Source organism: Phyllobates terribilis, unplaced genomic scaffold (assembly GCF_046119375.1).
Source record: "Phyllobates terribilis strain yellow unplaced genomic scaffold, ASM4611937v1 Scaffold_2__4_contigs__length_985480577, whole genome shotgun sequence".
Lineage (NCBI taxonomy): Eukaryota > Metazoa > Chordata > Amphibia > Anura > Dendrobatidae > Phyllobates > Phyllobates terribilis.
This window is the reverse complement of record NW_027362762.1, coordinates 450,667,978-450,682,242: the sequence shown is the minus strand read 5'-3', so window position 1 is coordinate 450,682,242 and position 14,265 is coordinate 450,667,978. Positions and strand designations below refer to the sequence as shown.

The 14,265-nt window shown below is 39.2% G+C and overlaps 1 protein-coding gene across 4 annotated transcripts in view; it reads right to left on the bottom strand.

Moving 5' to 3' along the window:
• Positions 1-7,230: 7,230 nt before the first annotated feature.
• The window catches only part of TUBD1 (tubulin delta 1), a 47,785-nt gene continuing 40,750 nt past the window's right edge, over positions 7,231-14,265 (bottom strand). For 2 of the 4 annotated variants that reach the window (XM_073665547.1, XM_073665539.1), the window contains exon 10: positions 7,251-8,952. In XM_073665547.1, coding sequence (XP_073521648.1) covers positions 8,850-8,952 — 103 coding nt within the window. In that variant the 3' untranslated portion in view covers positions 7,251-8,849. Of the gene's footprint in view, positions 8,953-14,265 lie in introns of all 4 variants that reach the window. The other 2 variants (XM_073665554.1, XM_073665530.1) reach the window with 2 other exon arrangements.

Sequence of the window (14,265 nt, the reverse complement as noted above, 5' to 3'; positions counted from 1 at the left end):
ATTTAGATGAAGGAATTGAGGGTAAACTGATTAAATTTGCTGATGACACAAAGCTAGGAGGGATAGCTAATACTAGAGAAGAGAGAGAGAGAGGATTCAAAAAGACCTAAATAAACTGGAGCAGTGGGCAGCAACCAACAGAATGGTTTTTAACAGGGAAAAATGCAAAGTACTACATCTGGGCAATAAAAATGAAAAAAGCATATACAGAATGGGAGGAATAGAGCTAAGCAACAGTACATGTGAAAAAGACTTAGGTATACTAATAGATCATAGACTAAACATGAGTCAACAGTGTGATGCAGCAGCAAAAAAGGCAAATACAATTCTGGGATGTATTAACAGAAGCATACAGTCTAGATCACGTGAAGTCATTATCGGTCTTTACTCCTCTTTGGTCAGACCTCATCTGGAATACTGTGTACAGTTTTGGGCACCACATTTTAAAAAAGACATAGACAAACTGGAGCAAGTTCAGAGAAGAGCGACCAGAATGGTGACTGGTCTGCAAACCATGTCCTATGAGGAACGGTTGCAGGATTTGGGAATGTTTAGCTTGCAAAAAAGAAGACTGAGAGGAGACTTAATAGCTGTCTACAAATATGTCAAGGGCTGTCACATTGTAGAAGGATCATCTTTATTCTCATTTGCACAAGGAAAGACTAGAAGCAATGGGATGAAACTAAATGGGAGGAGACACAGATTAGATATTAGAAAAAACTTTTTGACAGTTAGGGTGATTAATGAGTGGAACAGGCTGCCACGAGAGGTGGTGAGTTCCCCTTCAATGGACGTCTTCCAACAGAGGCTGGACAGACATCTGTCTGAGATGATCTAGTGAATCCTGCTTTGAGCAGGGGGTTGGACCAGATGACCCAGGAGGTCCCTTCCAACTCAACCATTCTATGATTCTATTCAAATACATAGTTTTGTCATATAATATAAAGTTCATCATGCAATAAGATTAAATGTAGCTAGAAGCAAAGGCCCCATCTTGTGGCATGAACCAGCATAGCATGTATCCAGCATGGTTTGCATTTTTAAAGAGGATTTGTTCTCCCCCCAAAAAAAGGACTAGAGTCATCTTAAGGTTGTTTAATTCCAAATCCAAAACAAGGTACCAATACATAGGGCTTCAAAATCTCAATTCAGAAAAGAACAAGTTCAATGTGAACTGAATTAGTGTAACAGGCCATAGTATACCCCAAGTCCAGACTATACCCGGGTTTACAACGACCTAGGCTTGATTATACCCTGGGTATATTATGGCTTGGGCTACCGCACCTCTCAGTAGTTACACATTAAAAGCCGCTGTGTGTCTGAGTATGATAGGAAGAGATCCGCACACTTTTCAACCAATCAGAGACAAGGTGAAAAAACAAGTGAAGTGATAGAATGGAATTGTAACTTGATCTTAAGGTAAAAGCTCTTGTTAATGGACAACAGTGTAATCTCAGATGTAATGACTGTTGTCCGCTACCAGTCACATTGTATTGTACGATCAATCTTCATCATGTGATTAAGACCACAAATAACTTAAAACTGACACATAGTGGGAAGGTATTAAAATATAGCATCTAAAATCTCTCTCATTTACAAGGGCTCATAAAACAGAGGGGTATGTCGTAGCCTGGAGGGGTATAGTTTGGCCTGGGCTATTTTACACCACTGGGTACAGTATTGCCTAGGACAGTTTATCCTCTGGGGTATACTCTGACCTGAGCCAAACTATACCCAGGTTTAATCTGGACAGGGATTAATTTGGCCTGTTACACCGGGTTCTGCATCTCTCTTGTCCAGACTCAACCAATAGTGATGAGCGAGCGTGCTTGTTTAACCCTTTTAACCGAGCACGCTCGGGTGTTATCAGAGTATCTTCGGCGTGCTCGTATATTATGTTCGAGACCCTGCGTCTGCATGATTTATAGCTGTTAGACAACCTGAACACATGCAGGGTTTGCTTGTGTGTTAGACAGCCTGAACACATGTGAGGATTCCCTAACAGCCATAAATCATGCAGACGCAGGGTCTCGAACATAATATACAGTACAGACCAAAAGTTTGGACACACCTCCTCATTTAAAGATTTTTCTGTATTTTCATGACTATGAAAATTGTACATTCACACTGAAGGCATCAAAACTATGAATTAACACATGTGGAATTATATACTTAACAAAAAAGTGTGAAACAACTGAAAATATGTCTTATATTCTAGGTTCTTCAAAGTAGCCACCTTTTGCTTTGATGACTGCTTTGCACACTCTTGGCATTCTCTTGATGAGCTTCAAGAGGTAGTCACCGGAAATGGTTTTCACTTCACAAGTGTGCCCTGTCAGGTTTAATAAGTGGGATTTCTTGCCTTAAAAATGGGGTTGGGACCATCAGTTGTGTTGTGCAGAAGTCTGGTGGATACACAGCTGATAGTCCTACTGAATAGACTGTTAGCTGCTTTTTTCTTGCCATAATACAAATTCTAAGTAAAGAAAAACAAGTGGCCATCATTACTTTAAGAAATGAAGGTCAGTCAGTCCGAAAAATTGGGCAAACTTTGAAAGTGTCCCCAAAGTGGCTGGATGTCCTTAAGGACAAAAATGTCCAGGAAGGATGGGAAATTTTTAAAAATGAGATTCTCAAAGCACAATCGTTAACAATCCCGAAAAGTAGAAAGAATGGGAAGCATTTAAGGAAACCAGGATGGATGAACACAGAACTTAAACACATGCTAAAAAGAAAGAAAGAAATGTTTATTAAATGGAAAGAGGGAGGCATATCTAAAAAAGATTATAATGCAGTCTGCAGATCCTGCAGGGCACGTATCAGGTTAGCTAAAGCTGACAATGAATTAAGGCTTGCAAGAGATGTCAAAAGCAATAGAAAAGGATTTTGGGGGTATGTCAAAAGTAAAAGAAAAGTCAAAGATGCTATAGGATTTTTACAGGATAAAAATGGAGAAATGGTAAGAGAGGATGTTGAGAAGGCCGAACTTTTTAATTCCTATTTTGCATCTGTTTTCTCTCAGAAAGAAAATGTAACATCAACTGATCTTCACTGTCCTTTTAAAGGAATAGAGGAATCCAAGTTATCTGTAAACAGAAAGATTGTGAGGGAATATTTAGCTAACATAAATGAGTTCAAGTCTCCAGGTCCAGATGAATTACACCCCAGAGTACTGAAGGAGATCGTAGAAGAAATTTTAGAACCACTCTCCATAATCTTTGAAAATTCTTGGAGAACAGGAGAAGTCCCAGAAGACTGGAGAAGAGCAAATGTTGTTCCTATCTTCAAAAAGGGGAAGAAGGTGGACCCAGGGAACTATAGGCCGGTGAGTCTGACTTCTATACCAGGAAAGATCTTTGAACAAATTATTAAACAACATGTATGTAAGTACATGGATAAGAATGAAGTGATTAACCAGAGTCAGCATGGGTTTGTAACTAACAAGTCATGTCAGACTAACTTAATTTCCTTCTATGACAGAATCACTGACTGGGTGGATCAGGGAAATGCTGTAGATATAGTATATCTTGACTTCAGCAAAGCATTTGACAAAGTATCTCACACCATCCTTATTGAAAAAATGACCAAGTATGCAATGGACCAGGCAACTGTTAGGTGGATTCATAACTGGCTTAGTGATCGGACTCAAAGGGTGGTTGTAAATGGCTTCACATCCAGCTGGATGAATGTCTCAAGTGGGGTACCACAGGGCTCCGTCCTGGGACCTGTATTGTTCAACATCTTTATCAATGATTTAGATGAAGGAATTGAGGGTAAACTGATTAAATTTGCTGATGACACAAAGCTAGGAGGGATAGCTAATACTAGAGAAGAGAGAGAGAGGATTCAAAAAGACCTAAATAAACTGGAGCAGTGGGCAGCAACCAACAGAATGGTTTTTAACAGGGAAAAATGCAAAGTACTACATCTGGGCAATAAAAATGAAAAAAGCATATACAGAATGGGAGGAATAGAGCTAAGCAACAGTACATGTGAAAAAGACTTAGGTATACTAATAGATCATAGACTGAACATGAGTCAACAGTGTGATGCAGCAGCAAAAAAGGCAAATACAATTCTGGGATGTATTAACAGAAGCATACAGTCTAGATCACGTGAAGTCATTATCGGTCTTTACTCCTCTTTCGTCAGACCTCATCTGGAATACTGTGTACAGTTTTGGGCACCACATTTTAAAAAAGACATAGACAAACTGGAGCAAGTTCAGAGAAGAGCGACCAGAATGGTGACTGGTCTGCAAACCATGTCCTATGAGGAACGGTTGCAGGATTTGGGAATGTTTAGCTTGCAAAAAAGAAGACTGAGAGGAGACTTAATAGCTGTCTACAAATATGTCAAGGGCTGTCACATTGTAGAAGGATCATCTTTATTCTCATTTGCACAAGGAAAGACTAGAAGCAATGGGATGAAACTAAATGGGAGGAGACACAGATTAGATATTAGAAAAAACTTTTTGACAGTTAGGGTGATTAATGAGTGGAACAGGCTGCCACGAGAGGTGGTGAGTTCCCCTTCAATGGACGTCTTCAAACAGAGGCTGGACAGACATCTGTCTGAGATGATCTAGTGAATCCTGCTTTGAGCAGGGGGTTGGACCAGATGACCCAGGAGGTCCCTTCCAACTCTACCATTCTATGATTCTATGATTCTAAGTGCAGTTGCAAAAACCATCAAGCGCTACAAAGAAACTGGCTCACATGAGGACCGCCCCAGGAAAGGAAGACCAAGAGTCACCCCTGCTTCTGAGGATAAGTTTATCCGAGTCACCAGCCTCAGAAATCGCAGGTTAACAGCAGCTCAGATTAGAGACCAGGTCAATGCCACACAGAGTTCTAGCAGCAGACACATCTCTACAACAACTGTTAAGAGGAGACTTTGTGCAGCAGGCCTTCATGGTAAAATAGCTGCTAGGAAACCACTGCTAAGGACAGGCAACAAGCAGAAGACACTTGTTTGGGCTAAAGAACACAAGGAATGGACATTAGACCAGTGGAAATCTGTACTTTGGTCTGAGGAGTCCAAATTTGAGTCTTTGTGCGACGCAGAAAAGGTGAACGGATGGACTCTACATGCCTGGTTCCCACCGTGAAGCATGGAGGAGGAGGTGTGATGGTGTGGGGGTGCTTTGCTGGTGACACTGTTGGGGATTTATTCAAAACTGAAGGCATACTGAACCAGCATGGCTACCACAGCATCTTGCAGCAGCATGCTATTCCATCCGGTTTGCGTTTAGTTGGACCATAATTTATTTTTCAACAGGACAATGACCCCAAACACACCTCCAGGCTGTGTAAGGGCTATTTGACCAAGAAGGAGAGTGATGGGGTGCTACGCCAGATGATCTGGCCTCCACATTCACGAGACCTGAACCCAATCGAGATGGTTTGGGGTGAGCTAGACCGCAGAGTGAAGGCAAAAGGGCCAACAAGTGCTAAGCATCTCTGGGAACTCCTTCAAGATTGTTGGAAGACCATTTCCGGTGACTACCTCTTGAAGCTCATCAAGAGAATGCCAAGAGTGTGCAAAGCAGTCATCAAAGCAAAAGGTGGCTACTTTGAAGAACCTAGAATATAAGACATATTTTCAGTTGTTTCACACTTTTTTGTTAAGTATATAATTCCACATGTGTTAATTCATAGTTTTGATGCCTTCAGTGTGAATGTACAATTTTCATAGTCATGAAAATACGGAAAAATCTTTAAATGAGGTGTGTCCAAACTTTTGGTCTGTACTGTACGAGCACGTCGAAAATAGTCGGTAAGCACCTGAGCATGCTTGGTTAAACGAGCACGCTCTCTCATCACTATCAACCACAGCACATTAGTGCGTAGGTACTATTCCACCATTCAACTCCAAAGTCTCTGGCACCCTGAGGCTTCATGCTATGTAAAAGTGTCAGTTTAACGTGTCAGGTTGATAAGACATTATCTGGTGGTTGTGCACTATGGCCTCTATTCATCAAAAAACAGCTATGTTCATGCCAGTCTTGATGAGACAACGTGGTGGAGTCAGACACTTCTGATTCATTAGGAGACGAATGGCTCTTAATGAATTAGGAGTGTCTGACAAGTGGTGTGCACATTCACAAATCTTACTCCAGGCAATGACTGGAGTAAGATTTTTGGAAAAAGTGACACTACCGCCCATCATGAATTAGGCAAGATGTGGCGCCACGACCCTGTCGTACCTCAGCTCTGCCCAGTTTGGATGGAGCTGGGAAAAACTGACATGAAAATGCGAAAAACTGTACAATTTTGCAACTTTTTAAAGCAACCAGGCAGGTTACATCATAAACTGCACAAAGCTATAAGGTACCAGTAATGCTGATAGGCATTGCCATGAGGCAGTCATCTAGGGATGTCTTTTTTTTTATTGAAAGTGGTTCTGCACTTTGTCTTAGTAACCAGACAGGTTACATCGTACACTGCACGAATTTACAGGATGTCGGATACTTTGGAATTGAATGCCGGGATCATATTCACGTATTAATGTAATGTGCTAACTGTGGTTGATTCTGGACTAGAAATCTGCAGGACCCGGTTCGGTTTCCATTGAACTTGTTCTTTTCTGAATTGAGAAACTATAGCGAGTGCTTGGCATCACTTTTTGGACATTTGATATACCCTTATGTTGGAGCGCTACGTATTTTGCACTTTCTATGTTTTGCATTTAGAATTCAATGACTTATCACTTATACTCATATAGATTGTGTGTGGCGTTTTATGTCATCCCTATTAACTTTAATGCAGCTGTGGCACTGTTTGTTGAAGATAGCAACCATTTTTCCTAATTTTGCACAACTCTAATAAAGAAAATCTATTAGAATATTTAACGGTAATAAACAAAATAAATTGTTGTGTAGGTCATAGAAATATAAGTTCATGTATACCTGTATAGTCCCAAAGTGATGTGCCAACACAGAAAGTATATGCAATTGAGCCTGGAAGTGTATTTGATGTGGCCGGATGCATGGCCAGCGTTCCCACCTCCTCTGTTGGATAGATGTATGTCCAGAACAGGAGCCTTGATTAGTATCCTACAAAGCCACTTGTTTGGTGCATAAAAGGGTTGTTTAAATTTTACAATAAAGAATCCTGATATGCAATCACTTCCTGTGTATTCTTTCTTCAAATGGCGCTGCAAACAAACCCCAGAAGTTCTCGTCTTGTCCATTAATTTTTATTAACAGAAAAACCCATTACAACCAATCAGAATGCAGCTTCTTGGTTCTAGCAAACAAATCTTTATTCCATAAAATCGGATTCCATTGTCATCACAGAAATTAGCAAAGCGTTTCGAACGCTAGTCTGCGTTCTTTTTCAAAGCTTTTTCTATTTTTTGGTAAATTAATGCTTACTTTTGTTTGGACAGAACGGGGCCAATTTATTGAAATTTTTAACTTCGTACTGCAACAAGAAGATAATCTTTCCTAATAGCAGACAGTCGCTTACTATGCAAACACTTTACAGGGGCCAGTTGTTGGCTACAAGTGTGCAGTCACTATGTGACTGCAGACTTGTGAATCCTCACATCGTGTATGCATTATGCATACTTCCGGCCACATTCAGACTAGCTGTGCCCGGCCTCGCTCAATACACTTGTGTGGGAAATCAGGATCCATTTTGGTCTTCTCAGTCCCCACTTTATACTCTAATCTATTACTTAGCACCTCTACACAGAAACCCCCCCTATTGAGCGAGGCCATGACAATCTTGTCAACATGTGACCGCATGTATGCAAATCACATACTAGTGGTCATGCGCCCTCCGCTGGTACCTGAGAATCCTCAAAGTGCGCACAATGTAAGGATTCACAAGTCTGCAGTCACATAGAATGACTGCAGACTTATAGCCTAATGCCAGACAACTCCTTTAACAAGAGCCAATCAACCATACTGGAAGTAGATCACTGCTCGTTTAATTTATATGCAAGAATAATCAGGCGGGGGTACATACCAATAGTAGCTATTGTACAAGCGATCAATTAGGTTAACACAGGATCAAACGGATCGCAAGTTCAAGTCTACTAATCCCCCCCAAAAAGTAAAAAAACAGCATATTTGATGTCGCTGTGACTATAAAAGTTTAATCTGTGAAAATATAAAATTATTTAACCTAAAAAGTGAAGTAAAAAATTAAAAGTACAAAAATAGCAGTGACAGGAAGAGGTTAAAGTTGTATTCCCATTTCAGAAAATTATTACCTATCTATAGGATGTGGCCCAATGCTCAGCAATTTTTGGAACTCCCCTAGAAGTGAACGTAGAGAGCTGTATCTTCTGGACATCTCTCCATTCCCAATGGCGCGAGACCAAACCCCATTTTCTAAATATATATGGGTCCTAAGAGTGCGACTTGGATCTATCAGACATTTATTGCAAGGGTGGTGGTCATACCATTGGTGTAATCTGTGCAGTCACACAGGGGCCCAAGAGGTAAGGGGGGCCAATTTCTATCTCTAATGCAGGTGGGATAGTGCATTATGATGGGCTATATGACTGCAAAGGACCCATATACTGTTCTTCCACAGGGGTCTCTTCTGGCCGTGCCCGCTAGTAATTTATGGCATATTCTGTGGTTATTCCATAAACTTCTAAGATTAAAAAAAACTCTTAAGTAGCTGCATTGGATCAACAATCTGGCAGACTGTACAGTTTCCTTCTAGTTAACATTTTTTTATATGTAGTAATGATAACAAAAGGCAGAATAAATAAGATTTATTAAAAATATATCTGTTTCTAGTAAAAGCTGATACACTTCAGTTTGGAGCAGCAGATCATGCTATAAAACAAGCAGAATAATCATTGTATCATGGAAATAAATACAGCACTCATAACGTGGAGTAACTGGAAATAATTTGTTCAAGTGTTGTAAAACTCTGCAGGAAATCTTCTTCCTCAATGCCATATTTTGTGTATTGGTGAACATATGCTCTGAAATAGAAAAAGAAAAATCACTCATGAGTTACTTTACTTTCTAACCCCACCCAAGTAATATTTCCAAGCTGGAAGCAGTTGGTCTGTAAAACCTTTGCTTTTGTGTGTTGTCATTCTAGACACCGATTTCTATTTATGTGTATATGATTGTTCATTGACTTTGAAAGTGTGGTTTCTACACGGACCGTATCAAACTATCTATCTAATCTAGACATTTTCTTTTCTAACGCTATATATATATATATATATATATATATATATATATATATATATATATATATATATATATATATATATATATATATATACATACACAGTTATATGAAAAAGTTTGGGCACTCTTATTAATCTTAAGCTTAATGTTTTATAAAAATTGGTGTTTTTGCAACAGCTATTTCAGTTTGATATATGTAATAACTGTTGGATACAGAAATGTTTCTGCCTTGAAATGAGGTTTATTGTACTAACAGAAAATGTGCAATCTGCATTCAAACAAAATTTGACAGGTGCATAAGTATGGGCACCCTTATCATTTTCTTGTTTTAAATACTCCTACCTACTTTTTACTGACTTACTAAAGCACTTTTTTTGGTTTTGTAACCTCATTGAGCTTTGAACTTCATAGCCAGGTGTATGCAATCATGAGAAAAGCTACTTAAAGTGGCCACTTGCAAGTTGTTCTCCTGTTTGAATCTCCTCTGAAGAGTGGCATCATGGGCTCCTCAAAACAACTGTCAAATGATCTGAAAACAAAGACTATTCAACATAGTTGTTCAGGGGATGGATAGAAAAAGCTGTCTCAGCGATTTAACCTGTCAGTTTCCACTGTGAGGAACATAGTAAGGAAATGGAAGAACACAGGGACAGTTCTTGTTAAGGCCAGAAGTGGCAGGCCAAGAAAAACATCAGAAAGGCAGAGAAGAAGAATGGTGAGATCAGTCAAAGACAATCCTCAGACCACCTCCAAATATTAATGTCATTTTTCTGGTGAGGTGCCCATACTTATGCACCTGTCAAATTTTGTTTGAATGCAGATTGCACATTTCCTGTTAGTACAATAAACCTCATTTCACGGCAGAAGCATTACTGTGTCCAACAGTTATTACATATATCAAACTGAAATAGCTGTTGCAAAAACACCAATTTTTATAAAACATTAAGCTTAAGATTAATAGGGGTGCCCAAACTTTTTCATATAACTGTATATTATATATATATATATATATATATATTTTTATTATATTATATTATTTATATATTTATATATATATATATATATATATATATATATATATATATATATATATATATATATTAAAGCCGACGTGCAAGAACGCTCCAGCTGACGATCCGGAAGTTACTACTCAATGTAAGTCAAAAAAGCGAGAAGAAGGCCACAAAGAGGCTCTCACAGACTTATACTGAGAGCTTGTGATCGATACCTCTAACTTCCAGACAGTCAGAAGTTGAGGTCACAAGATGGAGGTGCTGGACCGGAGTAGTGCCAGGAAGAGCTGAAGACAGTGGCTGGTGAGTAGAATACTAGAGTCAGTGACCTTATGTTAGAGGCACCACTCCGGCTCTGAAATAAGAAAAAATAAGCTGGAGTGGTGCTTTAACTGTGCACATGCTTCTATACAGAATCACTCAAACAAGTCTCTGGTAGACGGGTATCTGTCCTTACACCCATTGTCAATGATGTGGACTCGCATATGGCTACACATTAGTGATGGTTATCCACGCCATGCCAGATTTTCCTCCTTATAAAAAGTTAGAAACAACAATGCTCAGTGACCAGGCCTGATTTCTGTCCATCGTCCAACATGACGCCTCATCCGGAGCAAATGCATGGAAAGACAGATACGGTCATGAGAAAAAGTATGTACACCCTCTTTGAATCCTATGGTTTTACTTAATTGGACATTAAAAAACAAAACACAATTGGACCTCGGAAGGTCTTGAAATTAGGAAAATATAACAATACCATATGACAGATTACACCGTGTCATTATTTTTATACTTGCTGGCCTACTGTTAATAGATGCACATTTGTGCAAAAAACATGTCGCCATTATCAATAGGTAAGCAATCTGCAATAACTATCAGTGGAAACATGCTTAAACTTTTATAAAGCTACTGCATGGCAGCCACATCTTGTGTGGTATCCGCATGCCAAACTCTTCGTGGGACCCCCAGCCTCAAGCACTCTGCCCAAACACAATGAGCAAGAACTGTGTAGCTATGATTTTACAACTGCACAGTCCTCTATATTTTCAACATGACACCCATTTATAGGATCAGTTGGTATAGAAGAGAATGTTAAACGTGATTAACCTCAATGAGCTGACTGCACTCAGTTTGCTGCCTCTAGGCCAGCGCTGGAGCCTGGAGTGGAGGGTAACCCACCATCATGAGGTATTTAATCCCATGACCACAAGGTAATGAAATAAACTTGCAAATGAAAAAGGTGGTACTCTGGCTCCAAAAATATATTTAAAAATCTTTCTTTATTGGAAAAAATTCATTAAAATGTAGACAATCGTTTAAACCAATTCATATCATCCAGTGGAGGAAAATAAGGTGTCTATGAAAAAACTGAACTCAGTTTAAGAGCACACATAGAACTCAACGCATTTCGAGCACTTTCATTGACAACTTATTTTCCTCCACTGGATGATATGAATTGGTTTAAACGATTGTCTACATTTTAATGAATTTTTTCCAATAAAGAAAGATTTTTAAATATATTTTTGGAGCCAGAGTACCACCTTTTTCATTTGCAAGCTGCTATCCATGTCTGACAGGGACGTCTTCTCTGTGCTCAAAATCTCAAATGAACTCGAATATTAGGGTGAGCTGAAATAACTTCTCTATATAATGAAATAAACTGTATGGCAGTATTATTTAAACACTGTATTTCCCTACCTTTGAGTATTAGTACTGAACCCTGTAAGATTATATGTAATCCATTATATGGTACTGCTATTTGGTTACAATATACTGATACTAATTCAGGCATTGTGAGAAACGGCCATTTTGTTACATTACTACAGTGGTGTGATAAACTGTTGGCCCCTTTCCTGATTTCTTATTCTTTTGCATGTTTGTTACACTTAAAGGTTTCAGATCACAAAACAAATTTAAATATTAGACAAAGATAACACAAGTGAACACAAAATGCAGTTTTTAAATGAATGTCTTTATTATTAAGGGAAAATGAAATACAAACCTACAGGGCCATGTGTGAAAAAGTGATTGCCCCCTAAACCTAATAACTGGTCGGACCACCCTTAGCAGCAACAACTGCAATCAAGTGTTTGTGGTAACTGGCAATGAGTCTTTTACAATACTCTGGAGGAATTTTGGCCCACTCATCCTTGCAAAATTGTTGTAATTCATCCACATTGGAGGGTTTCCGAGCATAAACCGCCTTTTTAAGGTCATGCCTCAGCATCTCAATCGGATTAAGGTCAGGACTGTGACTAGGCCACTCCAAAATCTTAATTTTGTTCTACTTAAGCCATTCAGAGGTGGACTTGCTGGTGTGTTTTGGATCATTGTCCTGCTGCATAACTCAAGTGTGCTTCAGCTTGAAATCACGAACAGATGGGGGGACATTCTTCTTCAGGATTTTTTAGTAGACAGCAGAATTCATGGTTCCATTTACCATAGTAAGTCTTCCAGGTCCTGAAGCAGCAAAACAGCCCCAGACCATCACACTACCACTAAAATACTGTGTTTCTTTTACGCCAGATGTAATGGGTCATACACCTTCCAAAAGGTTCAGCTTTTGTCTCGTCAGTCCACAGAGTATTCTCCCAAAAGTCTTGGCGATCATCAGGATGTTTTCTGGCAAAATTGAGATGAGCCTTTACGTTCTTTTCGCTCAGCAATGGTTTTCGTCTTGGAACTCTGCCATGCATGCCATTTTTGGCCAGTCTCTTTCTTATGGTGGAGTCATGAACACTGACATTAACTGAGGCAAGTGAGGCCAGCAGTTGTTTGGATGTTGTTGTGGGATCTTTTGTGACCTCTTGGATGAGTTGTTGCTGCACTCTTGGGGTAATTTTGGTTGGTCAGCCACTTCTGGGAAGGTTCACAACTGTTTCATGTTTTCGCCATTTGCGTATAATGGCTCTCACTGTGGTTCGCTGGAATCCCAAAGCTTTATAAATGGCTTTATAACCTTTTCCAGACTGATAGATCTCAATTCCTTTGTTTCTCATTTGTTCCTGAATTTCTTTGGATCGCAGCACGATGTCTAGCTTTTGAGGATATTTTTGTCTACTTCACTTTGTCAAGCAAGTCCTATTTAAGTTATTTCTTGATTGAGAACAGGTGTGACAGTAATCAGGCCTGCGTGTGGGTAGGGAAATTGAACTCAGCTTCCCAAAGGTGTGATATACCACAGTTAAAACATAAATTAAGGAGGGGCAATCACTTTTTCACACAGGGTTCCTGTAGGTTTGGATTTCTTTTTACCTTCATAAAAACCTTCATTTAAGAACTGCATTTTGTTTTATCTTTGTCTAATATTTCAATTTGTTTTATGATCTGAAATATTTAAGTGTATATATAATAGAGTTCACCAGCTCACTTGAGCAAAGGCGTCCTGAAGCAGGGATACGAGGAACTGCTCGCAATGTGTCCACAAAGAATGAAGAAAAAAGTTCCAGCTTCTTGAATAGTCCAAAATTCCTTTATTGTAAATAGTAGTTAAAAACAGATTCCACATTCATATTCTATGGCCATAGTCATATTCTATGGCCATAGAATATGACTGTGGAATCTGTTTTTAACTACCATTTACAATAAAGGAATTTTGGACTATTCAAGAAGCTGGAACCTTTTTCTTCATAATTTAAGTGACAAACATGCAACAGAATAAGAAATCAGGAAGGGGTCAAACACGTTTTCACACCACTGTATATACTACCTAAATAACAGTGTATTGTGCCACTTTTTAACACGGTTATGTTAATTGCATTGCCATGATATTTGGGTAACCATATAAAAGTATACTGTTTTGGGCTAATTTGTGGTGCTTATTTGACCCCATAATGCAAGGTGGTGGTAAGCAGGTATGGTATTATTTAAGCATTCTAGGATATATCATATATGATTGAGTCACAACCGTACAGAACACTTTCAGAGTAAAGCTGTCTGAAACCCACTGATTTTGACGGGACTGGAAGTGAATGTACAGGAGCCTCCAGAAATCACATGCTAGGAGAGATAAGAATAGGGCAGATGAATTTTTACTGCCAAATCCTTTTGCTCTTGGGGGAAGATAAATTATGGTCAGAGGGG